General features: G+C 49.6%; 1 protein-coding gene across 3 annotated transcripts; it reads left to right on the top strand.

The window, feature by feature from the left end:
• The first annotated feature begins 162 nt into the window (after nucleotides 1–162).
• U2AF1 (U2 small nuclear RNA auxiliary factor 1) lies at nucleotides 163–12,537 on the top strand. Of its 3 annotated transcripts, none has more exons than XM_081026864.1 (8): nucleotides 163–313; nucleotides 3,366–3,453; nucleotides 7,175–7,241; nucleotides 10,367–10,416; nucleotides 10,573–10,671; nucleotides 11,082–11,215; nucleotides 11,306–11,398; nucleotides 12,263–12,537. In XM_081026864.1, the coding sequence occupies exons 1-8, from the start codon at nucleotides 270–272 to the stop codon at nucleotides 12,402–12,404; spliced, it is 717 nt and encodes a 238-aa protein (XP_080882990.1). In that variant the 5' UTR covers nucleotides 163–269; the 3' UTR covers nucleotides 12,405–12,537. The 3 variants fall into 3 exon arrangements, with proteins under 3 accessions (XP_080882990.1, XP_080882991.1, XP_080882989.1); XM_081026865.1 differs by lacking the exon at nucleotides 7,175–7,241 and adding an exon at nucleotides 6,281–6,347 and having other exon boundaries at nucleotides 175–313; XM_081026863.1 differs by lacking the exons at nucleotides 163–313; nucleotides 3,366–3,453 and having other exon boundaries at nucleotides 6,281–7,241.
• The last annotated feature ends 7,279 nt before the right edge of the window (nucleotides 12,538–19,816 follow it).

The raw sequence follows: 19,816 nt of genomic DNA, 5'->3' as shown, positions 1-19,816 counted from the left end.
GGGCGCGGGGGCGCGGGGGCGCGGAGCCTGGACCCGCCGGCAGAGGGCGCGGGCCGCAGGCGCGCGGGCCGCGAACGGAGGGGGCGGAGCCGCCCGCGCGCGCCAATCCCCGCCCACCAGCAGGCAACGTGTCGCCCGATTGGGCAGCGCCGACACGCCGTCGGGGCGGGACGAGCGTCGTCGCGTCCGGGTGACGTCTCTCGCGGGCGTCGGGCAGGGTCGGCGGCGTCGGCAGCACTGGCGGCGGCGGCGGCGGCGGCGGGTGGGAAATGGCGGAGTACTTGGCCTCCATCTTCGGCACCGAGAAAGACAAGTGAGTGCGCGCCTCCCGCCGGGGCTCGGGCCGGGGAGGCGGCGGGCGCGGCGTCCGGCCCCGGGAGGCCGCGGAAGCCCGCGCGTGGGGGGAGGGGCGCGGCGGCCTTCCGGCCTCGGCAGCCGCGCGCCGCCGCCGCCTCGTGGGCGCCCGGGCGGGCGGGCGATGGGCCCCGGGCGGGCGCGGGCCCCGCGGCTGTCGGGAGCCGCCTTGAGTCGCGCTGCGTTGTCAGCGCTCACCGGTCCCCTCCGAGTCGCAGCCTCCGATCGGCGGGGAAGCTGTGACCCCAGGGTCGCCCGCGTTACGTCGTCGGATGACGTCGGGTCCCGGTCGTCGGGGTTTCTGCCTTTCGCGCGCCCTGCGTGTTTCATGGTGGTCGCGCCGGTCACGGGGACGCTCGGTGGGAGCACGTGTCGTGAGACGGCGGAGTCCCCTCCCCAGACGCGTCCGCGTCCGGGGGCCCTTCGCGCCGAGGTGCGCGCCCCCCATCGAGTCTTAGGCTGCGAGCCAGAGGTTTGGTTGTGCCGCCCCCGCCGCGCGTGGAGCCGCCCCGCCGCGCGTGGAGCCGCCCCCGCCGCGCGTGGTGCCGCCCCGCCCCGCGTGGAGCCGCCCCGCCCCGCGTGGAGCCGCCCCGCCGCGCGTGGAGCCGCCCCCGCCGCGCGTGGAGCCGCCCCGCCCCGCGTGGAGCCGCCCCCGCCGCGCCGACACGGGGTCCGCGGCCACGCCGTCGGGCAGTTAGAGCGCGGGTCGCACCCTGCAGACGGAGGCCCGCGCGCCGGCTTCACTCCGCGCTCGGAACAGGCGTGGTCTCGGGTCCTCGGGCCGGGCGCCCGCGCGCGGACACGTGGGCGTGGTGAGGGTCTCCCCGCTCGTCCGGCACGGTGTCCACCACTTGTTCAGACGCTGTTTCAATTGTTTCTCTTCCAGGAGGCAGCCTGTCTTGCAAAACGCCCTCCTTTACCCGGGGGCGTCTCCTGTGGTGCGGGGGGTCCTTTCCTTCCCGGCAAAACGCACCGGGTGAAATTATCAGCCCGAGTCACGTGGGCGTCAACCCAAAGCCAGCCCCTGGGGACTCGAAGGCGGATAAGACCTGGGTCTTGTCCTCGAGGAGCGGGGGGCGCGTGTCCCGGAAAGGGTAACTGGCACATACAGCATGTCACGGGCTGCGGGACGGGGGCGCCCGACGCTGTCGCCGCGGGGGCGATGCTGTAGGTCGCGGGGGCGACGTGCCGGTGACACGGTCTTGAAGGGCGGGCGGCTCTGCCGGAGGAGGAGGCCTCTGGGAGCGGGGGCATCCTGCACTGGCGTCCGGCGGTGTCCGCCTCGCTCACTGTTGTTTCCTGGTTCTTGTAAAAAGTTCCATCGGTGGTGACTTCTCTGTGACTCTGCAAATAACTTACCGCCCGTATTGTAAACGTCATGGGTTTAATTCAAGAAATTTGCTTGTTTTGTTTACGTTATTCATAACATCATTTCAGGAAGACTTGGGGTTTTAGTTTCCAGGAAACAAAATCAACTCGTAAAAAATGAAGACGATTTCTACTTTTCTTTTTCTCAATTTGAACTACAAATAAAATGTAGGTCTCTACCATTCTAAGATATTTAACTATGATACATTTGAAGTTACGAACATTGTCTAAATCCAAGCGTAGGGTTAGCCTTTCTGATATCTTCTGTGATAGTAAGTCACCTTTTCTTTCACATTTTTTCATTTTAGTTGGCTACTTTAAACAGCAGATCACCAAAGTTTACTGCTAGATAAGTTCCAACTAATATACTAAACTCTAACTGGGCACCATGAAATAAAAGCTGCCTCTGGAAGGATAGGAATAAGGATTTGAATTATATGGAATACTTGAGTATTCATTGTTTAGACCAGGGTTTTGCCCGTTCTTAGATTTTTATAATAAGCTCTTCCGTTTTCAGGTGACTCTGAAGGTAAAATGTTATATACTCAAGTTAGAGGATCTAAGACCTGTAAGTTTGCAGACATATGTGGTAGTATAACCACTTTCCTCCTCTAAGTTCAGACTTTAATAACTATCGCTACCTAATAATACATCAGTGGCTAGTCAGTCTTCATGGTCCATCAGATTCCACTGAGGCCCTTCGACCTTAACTCTGGATTGGGGTTCACTGTCTAAATATATGGCACTTGCTAAGAATAATGTACCTACAGGGTAACCTTCCTTCCACCTCTGCATGTCTAAATTTGAATGAGACCCATCTAGTAAGATTTCATAGTTCATCACAGCTCTGCTCAGCTTCCTAGCATTGCTGTCACGCTGGCTGGATTGCTGGTTTTGATTTGATCGGGACCATCCAAGTATTTGAACAGTATTGAGGGGAGGGTTTTGCGATCGGCACTGGACGTACAGGTTGAGTTCCCCCAGTAGCTTATCTTCAGGGCATTGAAGCCAGAATTATTTACTTCAGACTTGTGTTTGGAAATTTCCTTGTTGGTCTGGTTTGGTGGGTGAGAGAACCTGGACTTCGTTTTCTGTTTTATTTAGATAATGGTTGTGTGGAATGAGTAGTGTGTATAAAGCACACATGCCTTATATCTGATTCTCGGGACAGTGCCAGCTTGGCATTTTCCTCCTGTTTCATGTGGTCCCGGAGACACTGGGAGGTAGGTAGGGGCACATGTCCGAGCGCGGGCAGCTACAGTCAGAATCTTGACCCTCACTATACTCTGTTGTCGACCAAGAGCATTTCATCGCAGAAGGCTGAAGAACAGATACGTTTTAAGTTATAGTTAGACTGATATTTCACTAAAAGAAAACACTAGAGCCAGAGAAAGAAGAGGAGATTTGAATCAGGAGAGTTAGCGTGCCCTTCATTGAAAGAGTCATATATTTATAGAGGGGCAAATTGAGCCTAAGTCATCCTAAAATATTGTCAGGAAGGGGACGGTAAGTGCCACCAATAAAAAACAACGTGCCTGTGTTTTTGCGAAATGAAAGAAAAGTAGTTTGATAGCATGGATCGTGTTTTTCCATCTGTTTGATCTTTTCTCATCAAAATAATCCACTCTTATTTTCCGTTACAGAGTCAACTGTTCATTTTATTTCAAAATTGGAGCATGTCGTCATGGGGACAGATGCTCTCGGTTGCACAATAAACCGACCTTTAGCCAGGTTTGTTTGTTTTTTTTCTTTTTTTCTGCTTTCACGTAAATTGTCAAAATTTGATGTACTTTACAGAAGCAATTTCCATGTATTAGGCAGGTTATTTTGTTCTCTCTTTGTTGCATTTTCCATTTGTGTTCATAAGTGAGTGTGTTCTTTCGTTCCAGTGAGGATGAGGCAGGTCTGAGAGCACCACCATTCCCTGTTGTCACTAAAGAATCCTGTTAAAGCTTTTCGTGTTTGCCCGTGGCTGTGGCCAGTCTTTGCTGCCTCGCCACCGCTCTGCATTCTAACAGACGTGGGTCCAGGGGGCAGCCTCTTCCAGGCACGGCATGTGCAGAGTGGGCTTTCCACTCTTGGCCCTCTCCAGACAGTATTGGTGCACGGAGCCCTCTTACGGGAGAGGCTGGGGTGACTGCCCACAGACCCATGGTGCCGGGCGTTCGGGTTCTCCAACCCTGGTTGTGCCCCTTCTGTTAGAGCCCCAGTCAGGGAAGCGGCAGGTTGCCTCAGGCACAAACATCAAACATGAAACTTAACATTAGAAGATGGGCATTTACTTCAATTATTCGTAGTCAGTCTAGTCGATTAATTGAGAGAGGCCTGTTATCTTGGGCGTGGGTCTGCTTCAGTTCAATCAAAAATTAGGATTTTTGATAGTTTATTTTTGGTTAATTGAAGAAAAGGCAAGGGTTGGCACCCTGTGCCTCAGTGATCACTGATGGTTTAAAGGGAGAAAGACTTCTAAGAGGAACAGAAAACACCCCCATGTTGACCAGAATGTTTGGAATTTGAAAAATCTATATTTCAGTCTTTCCAGACTGAGGGCTGTTGAGATCCTTCTAACCGCCCATGAAGTCTGAACGTGCAGCCTCTGAACCATTGGGTAACTATTGTGTCTGGCCTCTGGAAGCTGCCAGACTCTGCTTTGAGCTCATCTTTCTGTTCACATGTTTTAAACTTCTAACACAACAGACATTTATGTTTTCTACAAGTTTTTAGGGAAGTCAGTCCTTTGGTATAAGAAACAGACATTATTATTTTCTAATTTAAGCCAATAAAAAAACCCACAATTTAATTTGTTTTCAGAAGTGGGGTGACAGCTTCCTTTCCCCCATTATTCCTGATCACCAAGTGGTTAGTATAACAAAAATATCTTTGAATACCTTTGAGCATGCCTCGAATTTCAGAATATTGGAGAACTTGCTTTAAATTTTGTTTATTGTAATGTTTTAAGTGCTTTCATTTATTAAGTAAATCTCGCCACTAGGCCAGTGGCCATAGGTCGGGCAGTAACCAAACATCTTAAGTGTCCACTGCGTTTTTTGATTTTGGGTGGTTACTTACAGATGCACCAAGTGTTGGGCTGAGAGGGGAATTGTCCAATTACACAGTTTTCTTAAAGCTACTCAGCCACACATGGCGATTTTCTTTCTGAATTATTGATTACCTCAGAAGGCTAATGTGAAGCTTAGTTTGAGTACTCTGGATCAAAGCAAGACAATGATTCCGTTAAAGTTTGGAGGGGTCGGTTATATGTGTTAACTTGAGCATCTTGTTTTAATTTAATTGGCTGGTTTTTGGTAATCTTAACCACCCCTGATTTTAATGGAACTGCATTGCCCACTTTAAGTGGAGCCTGTTTCACTAAACAGCCATGCCAGATTACCTGAGTGAGACCTAACATGAATTTTCCTGCTGCGTAATTGGGCTTCATATAGCTTTTCGTCAGAGTATTCACACACTGGTAGTTCCAGTGGAGAATAGATAGGCCAGCTTTGGGAAACATCAGCCCCGAGATGAGTTGACTCAGGGCAGTGCTCGGTGGCTTGGCGAAAGTGCTGGGCCTTGAGTGGAGGGTCTGCGTGTCTGTGTGGTCTGGCTGTTGGACGTTCTCCCAGGTGGGTGGCCCGGCAGCAGGCCTTGGACTGGGGAGTGTCACACAGCCACTCCCCTTGAAACGTAACTAGAAGTGGAACTGGCTGGTTTTGTAAAACCACTTACAAAACTGTTTTGGATACATGTTGAAACTGAACATTTATTTTTCTAAATCAGGTGTTTTATTGGTTCAGCTTGTAAATAATCTAGCATAATTGAGTGTGGGTTTCTTTTTAAGCTTCTTACAGTGATGTGGACATTTAAGATTCATGTAATATATTAGCCTACTAACTTAAACATGGTTTGTTTTTTCAGACAACTTGATTTTAAGAAGAACGGTACAATGTAAGGTTTCAAGTCTGCCTGATCCAGTTTAAAGCACAAGGGCTAAAAGGATTTTTTTTTCCCTTAAAAGAAGGATCGGAAAAGAGCAAATGTTTTAAGCTATTGTATTATGTAAACAGAGATCCCACCAAGAAAATGTAACTGTGATAGGTGTCTGTGACAGTTAGGAAACCCATTTGGTGTGCCTGTTTCCTACGAGACCAGAGAGCTGATGGACTGCATACAGTTGGGTTATGCATTCGGTTTAAAAAGTGATTTTGTATGGACAATGTGACTATAATGTGAATTTTTTGACTTCTTAGTGTCTGCTAGCTTGAAGTGTGAGAAAATGTTAATGTTTTATTATTTATCTTGCATAAAACACTTTGATAATGTGGGTTACGCAGAATAACTGTAATTTCTTCTTGGTTGCTGGCTGACTTGACCTAAGTCACTGCTCAAACTCTGTTTTCATAATATGATGGTTTGGGTGTACTCCTCGGAAAAACTAGTGTCTGACTTGCGGGGAGCAAACAAGCGTTGAGCCATTTGCAAACAAGTTGTCTCTTTGCAATTGTCTGATATATGCACAGCAGCCAGTAGAATTCCCCTTTTTATTTTTTTTTCCCCGCAGACCATCTTGATTCAAAACATCTATCGTAACCCCCAAAACAGTGCACAGACGGCTGACGGCTCACACTGTAAGTCCCACAGTTGGAGAAATTCTTTTAAAACAATGGTGCTAAAGAGCCCACTCTTAATTGAGACAAACAATGTTGGCTTCTGAGCTGCTGACATAGAGCTGTTGCAAACAGGACAAGGTGGTGGAACTCCTTGGCATATACAGCAAGCACATAATACTTGCCTGCGTTCCAGCGGCTGTCCTGGGGAAGGTCGCGGGCTGGCTCTCTTCCCTTGGTTGACACTTGTTAACGAGAGAGGGTCCATCCCTGTGACATTCGCATGTTACCAGCCGATCACTGGCCTTTGTAGTGACGGAACCCCGGGCACTTATTACGTTCTTTCTGTAAGATCCATCTTAGGAGTATTTAGGAATCGGTACGGTAAGTTGCCCGATAAGTGTGGGTTTTATTTCACCATTATAATTTTTCCTCTAGGAAGTGGAGATTTCATGATATGTAATTATTGTATTTCTGTAATACAATAATTTTGTCATCGTTTACACAGGTGCTTTTCTTTCTCAGTTGTCCATTAAAAGTTTTCCGTAACATCTGAGAATGTTTTGGTGGTAGCCCGCCAAGCTGTTTGCACTCTTAGCTGGCTTGGAACTTGGAAATGGAGTCTTGACGTTCTGTGAGCAGAAATACAATGCTGGCATATCATGGGATCTCTGCGCTGCAGCGTAGGGCTCCGAGACAGCCATCAGCTAAGGAAACGTCTCTGCTCGAAGGAAATAACTCCCTCTTTTTTCAGCACTGAGGCTTGGCTGAAGCGACCACACAGGAAGCCGGTTAAGTGTTTACGTTCAATCTTCCGTAATATAAAGTTGTTGCGTTTTGTATTTCAGACCATTGCCCTCTTGAACATTTACCGTAACCCTCAAAACTCTTCCCAGTCTGCTGACGGTTTGCGCTGTAAGTTCATCCAAGTTCCCTCCCCGTGCCCTGGGCTTGCGTGTCAGAGCTCAGCATCCACTCCGCCCGGTCTGCCGCTGCAGTGTCCAGCACCGCCTCCACCACAGCTGGCGGGGGCTTCTGGCCCTCTGCCCCATGGGGACCTCTGCTGGACGCTGGAACCCCTGCCCACTTGTTTTAAGAGGAAGCAAATGAGTGCACAGGGCGCCCTTTGCAGTCGCTTGGAGCGCTGCTCTTGCTCTGGACGGCTGCCGTCACCCCCAGGGAGCGCACGCCACTTAAATGCCCAGTGTGTGCTTCTCTTGTGAGAGCAGCAGCGTTGGAAAGTTTCTCCCCCTTCAAAAACTAAACTCCCGAAATTACTTTTCAGATTTTATTTGTAAGGCTTTCCCCCTTAAACGCCATTCTTGAGCTCATGCTTTAATTGTGAGAGCGTTGTCCTGAGAATGTTTCCCAGGTGCGGGTCCTCCGAGTTGCGTGGACCCCCACGTTTCCCCAGAACCAGCCTATGCCGACTCAGGTTTTAACCAGGGTACTTGACGTAAATACCTCCACCTTCAGGAGCTAGCTCCCTCCGTTTGGGAAATACTGGGTGCTTGGTGGGAAGTAGATCCAGTCGGGCATTCAGTAGACAGTACCAATTCTTCCTGTATTGGCAAATAGATATGAGTTACGAATATTGTATTTGCTGCGGGGTAGAGAACAGGATACATGTTAGTATCATGGGGAAGTTCACAACTAAAATTGAAATTTCAGAGCCCTTGAGCTGTAGAATCCATGTAGTCACCTGTGGATAAATTGGCTGTCCTGGACTCTTAAGTAGACTCGAGGGCCTGAACCACAGGGCTTGTGCTTCTCACCCACCAGTCTGTTTGAAAGCCGGAAGCACAGACAGAAGGCGCAATCAGACCTACATCCAGTGCACCGTTGGCCCGGAGCCCCTCGATTTGTGGGTGACCTGCACAGGGTGGAATGGTCGTGGCAGCCACTGCCCTCGTCCTGGCCCCACCCGCGGAGGCCTCCCGGTTCCCGCCCATGCCCTCAGGGAGGATTAAATAATTTCTGTACCAACCCTGCCCTGGGGTGAATAAATGAAAAGTGGGTGACGGAGTAACAACAGTTCGTAATTCTTTGCCCTGCTTGTTTACTTGCGGACTGCGGGTGCTTTATTGGCAAAAGAATGTTGTGTAGTTTTCTTTGTGTCTTTATTTGCGATTCATAGTGCTGTTATGCGTATACTACAAAAGAAAAGTCTGGCTATACTGAATATTCCAATTCTGGGGTCCAGATTGCACAAATCAAAGGAAATTCTGATTCTGCATTTTAAGAAGAAAACCAATTTAAGTTCATAAACCTGACATATTTGACAACAGACCCTTCCAATAAAATTTTAACCGGCTAGGTTCATCAGTTTCCTAAAATAAATGGTTCTTTTGAACATGACCCTTCCATCTGTAGAAAAAGAAACTTTCTATGCTTGGGTTAAACTTAAATAATGAATCCCAGTTTAAGAATGTTTCTATTAGAAAACTGGGTGTTTTTTAAGTTGTGTTTAAAATATATTAAGTCATGTAAATAATTTTTTAGTTGATTAGTTTTTAATCACTCATCTCTGCCTTTCAAGTAGTTTTGATTGACTCAAAATATTTTAAACAGAGAAGGTAAAACACGCCCACTATCAAGCATTTTCAAAGGCGAGCTTGCCAGAAATTACTGAAATGTAATACTCCGTGTTATATGTAACACTGGGAATGCCATGAATGCAGCTTGTATTTTAACCTCCACCCAACTCAGCTCTCAGTTCTGCTCCGACTTTGAGCGTGTAGGTATGTTCTGTCTGTCCTCACTGTTCTGACGGGGAGCGCAAGTGAGTTTAAACACTGCGACGTGCCCTTTGCAATGGGCCTCGCTCTTCTGGTTTCTCCTTGGGGGGAGACCTGCTCACACTAGCTTTTCAGCTGGGGCGGGCTCTCAAGAGCAATCGTTGTTGCTGCATTCATTAAGTTTGGGGTTCTAAAGTGAGGTGGATTCCTGGGAAGTCAAAAATAACTAAAATGCAGGGAGGGCGCCCCACCACCATGCACATGGGTTAGAAAGTGAACTGAAATCACCCTCAGAATCAAAAGATTGAAGGTCTTGTCCTTAAAGATAAAAATGCTTTCAAGGGAGCTTAGAAACTGCTGAAAGGCAGCCATCTGCACAGAGCCCTGCGCCACAGCTCAGATGCCCTCAGTGGGTGGCACCAGATGAGGCCACCAGCCCAAGAGCGTGGCTTGTGGAAATGATGAGTGAAGACTGAGCTGGCCCTCCTGGAAGCTTCTCGGGCCTTCCTGGGCTCCCTGGTCTAGCCATTTGGAACATCAGCTTATTGACACGCCAGCTTTGTGATTGCCCAGATTTAGGTTAAGGAAACTCTACAATTGGGTGGAGACGATAATGTGTACGGCATGTCAACTTGCGAAATTACCACAGAAGGGACGTGATTTCACGTAGTGCATGTGAATTAACAGAAGAAACTTGAAGAAAATAGTTCAGGAATGTGAAATAAGAATGCTTCCTTCAACAAAGCGTTGAACTTTCCTGGGATCCAAGGAGCATTCAAAATACTGTAATTGAACTTGGTGACTATCCTACTGAGTATGGTCATTTGGGTTTTAATTGCATCAGAATTTTATAGAATTCTTCGTGGCTGATAATCTGAAAGAGTAGTCAGGACATAGGCTTTTAATCGCCTGCCCTCATGCAGCTTTCATTTTAATAAAGGGGAAAATACCAGTGTGATTACTTGGCCTCTATTTTAAACCTTAAAAGGAAGAAATTTTTCACTTAAAAAATTTTTGAGAGTCAACCTTTTTCTCACTTTCTGAAAATGTGGCCCTTGGATGCCAATTAAAAGCTGTTGTGATTTTCGTAGCCAGAGTTGAGGCTCATCAGGGCATTTAAGTCTCGCCACACTTGAAGATTGTACCAGTTGACTGTGGTGCAGTCTGGTCAGTGCTTCGGTAGGACACAGCCTTGTCGGGTTCTCTAGATAAGCTGGTGTGTCACGGTGGCAGGTTGATGTAAGCACGAGAGTTCGCGGTCGCCGTCCCTGCGCTAACCAGCGAGGTCTCTGTTGTTGACAGGTGCTGTGAGCGACGTGGAGATGCAGGAACACTATGATGAGTTTTTTGAGGTGAGATACTGAGTATTTGAAACTGATAGGCATGGTCACCTCTGTTTGGGAGGAATGAAAACTCCTCCATTGATTAAAAACACTCCAGCGTGAGTTCTGGAGTTACTCTGTCACCTTTCGTGTATCATGACCCTTACACCACTGTCCCTCCGTCAGGAGGTCTTTACAGAAATGGAGGAGAAGTACGGCGAGGTTGAGGAGATGAATGTCTGTGATAACCTTGGAGACCACCTGGTCGGAAACGTGTACGTGAAGGTAGGCGCGAGACGCCAGTGGGGTTCTCCCGACTGGCTACGAGCGAGGGATGAGGAAAGCTCGCCTGTTGTTTTAGCCGTTAACCTTGAACTTGCTACTGCTTGGTGTACTGTTTGAATTCTGGTGCTCCGGCTGTAGCTTGAGTGTGGGAGCAGGAGGGCTGGGTGGGTTTTAATGAAACTGGCTGCCTGCACAAAGCATTACATTTACTCTTTTACCAATTGAATTGCAAAACCAAGGCAACATTTGGCATGACCTTGGACCATGACAAAGTTATCTAATGGTTAAATTGCTGTACAACTTATTCCGCCTTAATTACCTTACCTGCATGAGCACACAACATATTTGGATCAGTAATTGGAAAGGTGCGGTGAAGGTGGGTGGCAAGCATTTTTGTTGCGTCTCCTCAGTTTCGCCGTGAAGAAGATGCGGAGAAGGCCGTGATTGACTTGAACAACCGCTGGTTCAACGGACAGCCCATCCATGCTGAGCTGTCCCCGGTGACCGACTTCCGAGAAGCCTGCTGCCGCCAGTATGAAATGGGGTAGGTGTGGGCAGCCTGGCTGCTGGGGGCGCGTGTGGAGAAAGAGCTGTGCGCACGCGCAGGATGACAGTCGTCCGGTTCTTTCCCCAGGGAGTGTACGCGGGGTGGCTTCTGCAACTTCATGCACCTGAAGCCAATCTCCAGAGAGCTCCGGCGGGAGCTGTACGGGCGCCGGCGCAAGAAGTGAGTGTTCAAGTGTCCGCCCTGACTCTCGGGTCTGGGTGGTGTGTATTTTTTGTTCCAGACTATTTTGCAAGCAAAACTTGGCGTACATGTCATTTCTGTTCTCTCCAAGGCGCTGCTTGGAATGTAGTGCCTGATTGAAATAGAAAACGTGCTCTTTGAAGAATATTCGTGTGCCTACCTCGCTACTTAAGCAGAGGTCCAACCTCAGTAACTCAGCGAGGGAACGGCCGAGTGGGAAACCGGCAACTCGTTCGTGTGTGCAGTTTTACTCTCTCAGCTGGGGGTTGTAACCTCCTTTGTATACTGCATTTCCACTGGCGCTGCTTGGGTTTTGTTGGTTTGGGCGCGTTTCTTGGCATTGCCCCTGCAGACCACCGGCAGAATGGAGCATAGTCATAGCTGGTTGTGGTGTTTAAATGCATCCAGTCGTGTCACAGGACAGAGAGAGGCCAGATACCGGAGGGTGGAATGTGGCGCTTTTCCTCCAGAGATGGAGTTTCGCCCCCAGAGGGGCTCGCATCCCTCTCCTATTAAACATACAGTAGGAAAGGCAGACGTGCTTGGTTGGTATTCTGTCCTGTTGGCAACAAAAAGAAGCGTGGGAGGCAGAGTCCTGCCGCCCCCTGAAATCACCCTGATGGACACCATCCCTCAGTTGTAAGGTGCCCTTTGCCCTGGCACTAATGTCTGGAGTCAGGGCACAGCCTACAGTGCGGCTTGCAGTTACATGGGCGACTCCTGTCTCTGTGTTAGTGTCATCAGTTGGAGGAGGCACAGTTTTGGAAAGTGTTGGTCGCTGTGGTTTCATGTCACATGTTTGGGTTTGGATGCCAAGGTGTTGTTTTTTTTCCTTTGTTGCAGGCATCGATCGAGGTCCCGGTCCCGCGAGCGTCGCTCTCGGTCTAGAGACCGTGGCCGCGGTGGTGGTGGTGGCGGCGGCGGTGGGGGACGGGAGCGTGACAGGAGGCGCTCCAGAGACCGGGAACGATCAGGGCGATTCTGAGCCGTGCCGTTTTTACCGTATGTCTGCTAGAAAGTGTTGTAGTTGATTGACCAAACAAGTTCATAATGGGAATTTTTTTTAAAAAACAACAAAAAAAAACAAAGATGGGTTTCTGAATAAAATTTGTAGTGATACAGTAGTTTTGGTGTGACTTTTTTCTTGTGGAATGTCTTTACATCTCTCTTGCTTTACAGACCTGCACGTCTTCAGTGCTGAAGTGAGGCTCAATGTCCATCAGTCACTTTGGGTAGAAATGAAGCCATATTAAAACTTAAGGATCTGAAATAAAACACCTGCCAGTTGCAGGAAAATTCACAAAGGAAAAGTTTAAATCTGTTTCTTAGCTGCACATTAACAGGTAATGCAGACTTTCTCTCCTGAGGCTGAGTAGACGGGGGTTGATGGCCTGTGAGGTCCCTTTACTTACTAGTCTGTAATAAGTGCTTACGTGTCATTCTAGACACTGCACCCTCCTCTCCTGGGGGAGGGGATGGGCGTACGGCGTGGGTGCCGCTTTGTCGCAGAAGTGCAGCACTGGATTTAGAGGGTCCCCCGTACCCCAGTATCCCTCGGTGTTCTGTCTCAGTACCCTGCGTGGAAGCTGGGAGTGGCCCATACTGGGCCGGGGAGGGTACCAGCCCTCATCTGCTCCTCCATGGCCCCTCCTAGTTCATGGCGGACAGCTGGCTGCCACCCAAGAAGGTATTGAACAGTTGACAAGCATGCGAAAACTAAGCCCCGGGCCGCCCTGCAGCCAAGGCCGAGCCTTCACACCCCTCCATCCTGTCTCCCGTGATGGTCGGTCCCACTGTCCAGGCACGCGCCCGCAGCAGCTAGCCAGATCAAATGGGAACAGAGCCAGCAGGAACTGCACCTGTCCTCCCACGTCAAATTCAAAGTTCAGAGACGAAGCCCAAGGTCTCTTCTTACATAATGGAAGCTTCTCCATCACACAGTCCTGAGGCCAACCAGCTGGCTGCCTTCCCATGCCAGGTTTCAGGAGGGGAACGTGGACAGGCCTGAAAACGTGGCCACTGAAGTCCATGTGGCCCGTCAGGAGAGGTCCCCAGCTCAGGTCTGCCAGCCAGCAGGTGAGGTCGCCCACTACCCGTCCCTGGTGGTGGGGTCTGTCTGGCTGGATGACTCATGCAGGTGGCTCAGTATGGCTCTTAGGGAGGGGACCTACCCTCTGTCCCTGGGGGTCTGAGGCAAGCACAGGAGCTCTCACCCCCCCAGGTGGGCCCTGTCTCAGGACAGACTTGCTCGGAAGACTCCGGGCATATCCAGTGCACTTGGCCCACTTGCAGCCGGAGAGCCCTGGGGGAGCACGCTGGAACCTTAGGCTCAGAAAACCCCCACCCGAGTCAGGAGGCAAAGATTGAGGCACCTGCTTCAAATCCCAGGCTTTTTTTTTGTTTAACAAGGTGAATCATATGAAATTGCCGTTTTTTATAGGTCAGTAAAGATCAAACAGCAAGTGCATGTGGTTCAACCTACCCCAAGACTGGCCGGTTGCCACTGCAGGAGGGGCAGGTGGGGAGAGCAGAGGCAGGAGTCGAGTCCTGCCTGAGTCCTGGCCCTGCCGTTCACTAGCTGCAGACTCGGCCTTTGTGCGTCGTCTTCTAAGGAGCACCCACCTTTTTTAAGAGACTCCATTCGGTAGTACAGGTGGTGCTTAGGACAGTGTCTGGCATGCGCACAGTGAGTGCTCAGTAAAGGTGACTTGTTAGGAGGAAAAGTACTAGGAACTGCTGCTAAGATGGGTGGTGAGGACAGCAGAGGGATAAGTAGCCACCCTAATAGGTCTGTTTTACAGAGAAGATTTGACACAGTGTGTGAAGTTACCGACTGCAAACCTGATACTCTAAAGGTGAGGAAGTAAAGTAGACCTAAACAGATAGACCCCACGTTCGTGGCCTGGAGTCTTACCCCCGAATCAAAAAGAATCAAATACTGAGGAATAAGTGTACTTGAGGAAGTGCGCGGCTGTGCACCGAAAACTACGAGGCATTGCCGAGAGAAATCCAAGACCCAAATAGTGGGATGACTGCCCGAGTCACGGAGTAGAGGACGTGACGTTGTTAGGATGGCACTTGCCCACGGCAGTCTGCTGGCTCGGTGCCCCCGTCACAGTCCTAACAGCCTGTCTGCAGAAATGGAAAAGCGGACCCTAAAATTTGTGTGGAATCGCAGGGACCCCAAATAGCCAACACAATCTTTTAAAAGAACAAAGGTGGAAGAGTTGCACTTCCTCATTTCAAAACTTCGTGCCAAGTTAACTTAGTGCAACGTGAAAGCAGTAACTGCATCACTGGCACAAGGAAAGCGTGTAGATCAATGGAGTCAAACTGAGGGTCCAGACGGTACCAAGACCAGTCAAAGGGAAGAGAAGGGTGTCTCCAACTAATGTGCTGGTCACCTGCAAGCAAAAGGGTGAGGGTGGATTCGTACCGCACACCATATACAAAACTACCTCAAAATGGATCAAAAATAGAATTAAAACCATAAAACTCATTGAAGAAAAATGGGGGTAAACCTTAGTGACCTTGGATTTGGCAATGGTTTGTTTTATATATATATATATATATATAGCACAAGCAACAAAAGAAAAATAAATGCTAGTTCATCAAAGTTGAAAGTGTTTTGCACCAAAGCCACTATCAAGAAAGCGAAAAGACACTCCACCCAATGGGAGAAAATATCTGCAAATCCTCTCTCTTGAGAAGGGTCTAGTATCCAGAATATATAAAGAACTCGAATTCAGCAACAAAAAGACAAATGCCCGATTTCAAACCGGGGAAAGGACTGGAATTGACATTTCTCCAAAGACACAAATGACCAGCAAGCTCATGAAAAACACTCAGCATCATTTGTCACCAGGGAGCTGCAAATCCAAACCACAGTCAGCTCCCGCTTGGCCCCCACACGGATGGCTGTGATGGAAGCAAGTGGTGGGGTGCCTGCAGACAAACGAACTGTCCTGTGTTGCTGGGGGGGTGCAGTGGGGCAGTCTGGTTCCTCCACAAGTTAAACACCGTGTGACCCCGCAGTTCCACTCCCAGTGGTGCACCCAAAAGCACCGACGACATGTCCACACAGAAACTATACCTGTGTCTTCATCCACAGAAACATTCACAATGGCCAAAAGGTGGAAACAACATAAATGTCCATCGCTGATGATGGATAAGTAAAATGTGGTGTGCCCACACGATAACACATTCGACAGTGAACAATGAAGGTGCCGACACACGGTACAACATGGATGAACCTTAAAACCCACCAAGTGAAGGAAGCCAGTCAAAGGGCACCACGTGATAGGATTTCATTTACACGCACTTTCCAGAACAGGCAACCTGGAGAGACAGAAAGTAGACCAGTGGTTGCCAGAGCTGGGAGTGGGGAAGGATCGATGTGGGGGTGATGGCTAAGGGGTGTGGGGTTTCTATGGTGATGAGAATCTTCTAAAACTGACTCTGGTGGTGTCACTTTAGTACTCTGGACGTACTAAAACCACTGAAATGTACACTTGAGTGGGTGAGTTGTGTGGTATGTGGATTGCGTCCACACACCTGAGATTGCCTGAGACCTAGAACGGGGTGGGAAGGGGTGGCAGGCTGCACCACCTGGCTGCTGCTTTGTCACCTGTGGCTGCGGGGCATTGCCGCCCACTGTCCTCACCTGGGAGACCCAGCCGCCAGCCCTGCATCTCCCAGGCGCCTGCCAATTCCTGAGCTGCAGACCCGCCCGCTGGCCCCGGGGACTCAGTGCAGCGGCAGCCGTCTCCTCCACAGCCGAAATTAATTCCCTCCCAGTCCTGGAGACCGGAAGTCCTCAGCGCTGGTGTCTCCTGAGGCCTCTGTCCTTGGCTTGCAGAGGGCAGCCTTCTTCCTGAGTCTTCATGCTCTTCCTTCAGTTCAAGCTTCTAAGGACACGATGTGAGGTGCAGCCAGAGGAATGAGTCGCGGGAGACCAAGATTGGTCTATTAGAATTTATTGGGCATGTCTGAGCGGCGGGAGGTCAGGCGAGAGCAGAGGGAAAAGATCATCACCTCCCCGAGCAAAGAGGGATGGAGGTTTATAGGAGGGTGTAAGCAAGGCTGTTCCCCCTTCAGTGCTTCGGGGGGTTCTCGTTGCATTGTCCAAGCCCTCTGGCCCCACGCTCAAGCCCCCAGGCCACCATCTGGACTGCCCAGACCCACTGATCTTAAACCTCTGGGAGACAAACACAAGGCAGCAGGTGCAAAGTACAAAGCAAGACAAGATGGCTTTTAGCATAAGATGGTTTCTACATTCCAGGCGGCTTCTCCAGGCCTAAGACAAATACAAGCCGGCAGGTACAAGGTACAAGATGGCTTTTAGGATAAGGTTTCTGCTCCGGGCTTCAATATGCCCTAACACACGAGTCATACTGGCCTTGGCCTGCTAGGGACTGAATATTTGTGGCCACTCCCCTACACACAAAACCTTGTGTGTTGAAATCTTACCCTTCCCCTCCCCCCCAGGGTGATGGTGTTTGGAGGTGGGGCCTTTGGGAGGTGAGCGTTCATGAGATGGAGCTGTCTGGTAGATTCGTGCCCTTATAGACAGGACAGGAAAGAGCTTGCCCTCCCCCATCTGACAATTGTTAAATAAGGACAGTTTAAGACTATTGACCGGAATAGGGCAGGGAGATGGGGCTTGACAACAAAGACAGCTGGGAATTCACAGCTAAGGAGCAGAGTGGGTGTCATCAAGACTGGACAGTCTTACTAAAATGACCTGACAGGATTCTTGCTAAGGAGGTGGGGGTGGGGTGGGGGCTTATTTCTAAACGACTTAGCAGGATTCTTGCTAAAACTGAACTAGGCCGTCCCAAGACAAGTGGGGGTGGGGGTGGGAGAGCTAGTGGAGAGGAGGGCTCAGAGGAACCTGCCCCCAGTTTGGTCCAGGAGAGTCTGGGTCGCCCTAATGGCCTCGTTCTCACTTAGTCACCTCTCTAAAGCCTTTACCTACAAACATAGTTACATTTGTAGGTATGGGGGTTGGGACTTCCGCATGTGCCTTTTGGGAGGATGCAATCCAGCCCATAATAAGGACCCATTGGAAAAATGTCTGCTGCCAAGATGGGCAGAGAAAATCAAGAGGAGCCTGAAACAGCTTGTGCCAAAAGCAGGTGTGCAAAGAACAACACAGAAATGACAAAAAGATGCAGCATCCAGTTGGAGTCCTGACCTGGAGCCATGTGGGCATCAAAACAATGGCAGTAAAAGAGTATAATCTGTTTGGTGTGGCAAGACTCCAGGAATCGGGGACGCCGGCTGGCTCAATTGGTTAGAGCGCAAGCTCTTAACAAGTTTGCTGCTTCGATTCCCCCATGGGATGGTGGGCTGCGACCCCTGCAACTCAAGATTGAAAATGACAACTGGACTTGGAGCTGAGCTGTGCCCTCCACAACTAGATTGAAGGACAACTACTTGGAGCCGATGGACCCTGGAGAAACACACCGTTCCCCAATAAAAATTTAATATTTTTATTAAAATATTCTCCAATAAAAATTTAAAAATTAAAAAAAAAAACCTCCATGAATCCACATGACATAAATAAAAGCATCAAGTAGTGATTTATCTAGGGCTGGAGGGGTCAGGGGCAGTGACTGCTAATGGGCACCGGGTTTCTTTTTGGAGGGACAAACATGTTTAAATTGTGATGGTTGCACAACTCCATGAATACTAAATATTGTGTGCATACTAAAAAACATTGGATTGTGTGCTTTTTAATGGTAAAATGTGTGTGCTTCTTATACAAGGATCAGTGAATGCACACTGGTATATTATTTATGAATAAGGGAATAAATGGGGGGAGAAAAAAAAACTCTGTCATAGTGGAATGCCAAATAATAAATACAGAAGGAATGATGGGATTAGAAAAATCGCCTCTTGACCACCATTTCAGTGGAAATTGATTCAGATACAAGTCGTCAATGGAAGCTGGAAGTAGAGTGAGAGTTTGAGAATAGGGTATTTATGCAGTTTCAGAGTATCTCCACACAAGACACTTATCAATTATAAAGAGCAAACATAGTAACTTTATAGTAGAGAGACCAAGTGTTCAAAGTTAACAATGCCAGAGAAGCGACCAGACTAGACATGTCCCTGAGGGAGCAAATGTAACAAAAGTGTTACAGTTGCCAAATCTGGATGAAGGGCCTCTGGGAAGTCTTTGTACTATTCTTGCCACTTTTCTGACAGTCTGAAATTGAGTCAAATTTTTAAAAAAATTTTAGTACTTGGGCTGCTGTAACGAAGTACCACAAACTTGGCTGCCTTAAAACCACACAAATTGACTGTCTCCCACAGTTCTTGAGGCCAGAGTCCAAAATCAAGGTGTCTCAGGGCCTTGCTCCCTCTGAGGGCTGGGGGCCAGGGGGTGAGGGGTCTTTCCTGCCTCTTCCAGCTTCTCTGGGTCTTGTGCCTGCATGAGTCCAGTCTCTGCCTCTGTGGGCCCACAGCCTTCTCCTCTCTGTCTGTCTGTCCAAATTTCCCTTTTTGTATGAGGACACCGGTATAACTTCATGTGAAGTTGATTATATCCTCCAAGACCCTATTTCTAAATAAGGTCACACCAATTCCAGAGGTTAGTAAAAGTTTAACATTTAGGAATCCGGGTGAGTAGCGGGGAATTCTTTGCCACTTTTGTGACAGTCTAACATTATGCCGACATAAAATAATGCGGAGCACAATCAGAAACTCCTTGCCGAGGGCCCATGTCACTGAGGCTGACGTCCAGACGCTGGCCCACAGCCCTGAGGCCCCTGCGCCCCCTCCCACCCTCTCTGACCGCAGGGGCTCCTGGCTGCAGCCACGCAGACCTGCTGTCAACCTTCGGGGCTCTTGGATGCCCTAAGCTGGTTGCTTCCCCGGCCATTAGCAGTGGCTGTTTCAGGCCAGAACATGTCCTGCCCCAGAACAAGAGGCAGCTCCTCAGATTTCTGCCCCACGTCACCTGTCCCGATTTCCAACAAGGTGATCTAAGACTAGCTCCCGTTGGCGTCCCTACTCATTATTATAAATTGCTGTGTGGTTGAGCCCCCTTCCCTAGAATAGAAACACTGCGGGGGGCAGAGGCATTGCTCCCTGGCGTTGAGCTCTGTTTCCGGGGCCTGGGACAAGTGCCAGCAGGTGGCCACCGCTTGCTAACTAATTGTGGCCGGAGGGAGCCCAGGCACAGGTGTCAGCAGAGTCACCGAATGAGTCCACCTGTGTCCAAAGCTGACGCACGGCCCTTGACTAGTGGGCCCGGGGAAACTCAGGGTGCGAGGCTCTCCACTCAGCCCGCGCGGCCCCAGAGCACACTCTTGGGAATTTTGTCAGCTGTGGCCCCCCCGTGGCCGCCTTGGGCCCCTCCTGGCCCGCAGCCCCTGCGTCCCTTGATGA

Source organism: Rhinolophus hipposideros, assembly GCF_964194185.1.
Source record: "Rhinolophus hipposideros genome assembly, chromosome: 2".
In the NCBI taxonomy this organism is placed as follows: domain Eukaryota; kingdom Metazoa; phylum Chordata; class Mammalia; order Chiroptera; family Rhinolophidae; genus Rhinolophus; species Rhinolophus hipposideros.
Note: the sequence above shows the minus strand (reverse complement) of the source record. Positions and strands in the feature narration are given on the sequence as shown.

Bases quoted from the DNA above. Each gene is read 5' to 3' on its own strand.
- U2AF1 (XM_081026863.1), top strand. From the start codon at position 6,989: ATGGGATCTCTGCGCTGCAGCGTAGGGCTCCGAGACAGCCATCAGCTA. The intron at 10,672-11,081 runs GTAGGCGCGAGA...GCGTCTCCTCAG, and splicing joins TCGGAAACGTGTACGTGAAG to TTTCGCCGTGAAGAAGATGC. The intron at 11,216-11,305 runs GTAGGTGTGGGC...TTCTTTCCCCAG, and splicing joins TGCCGCCAGTATGAAATGGG to GGAGTGTACGCGGGGTGGCT.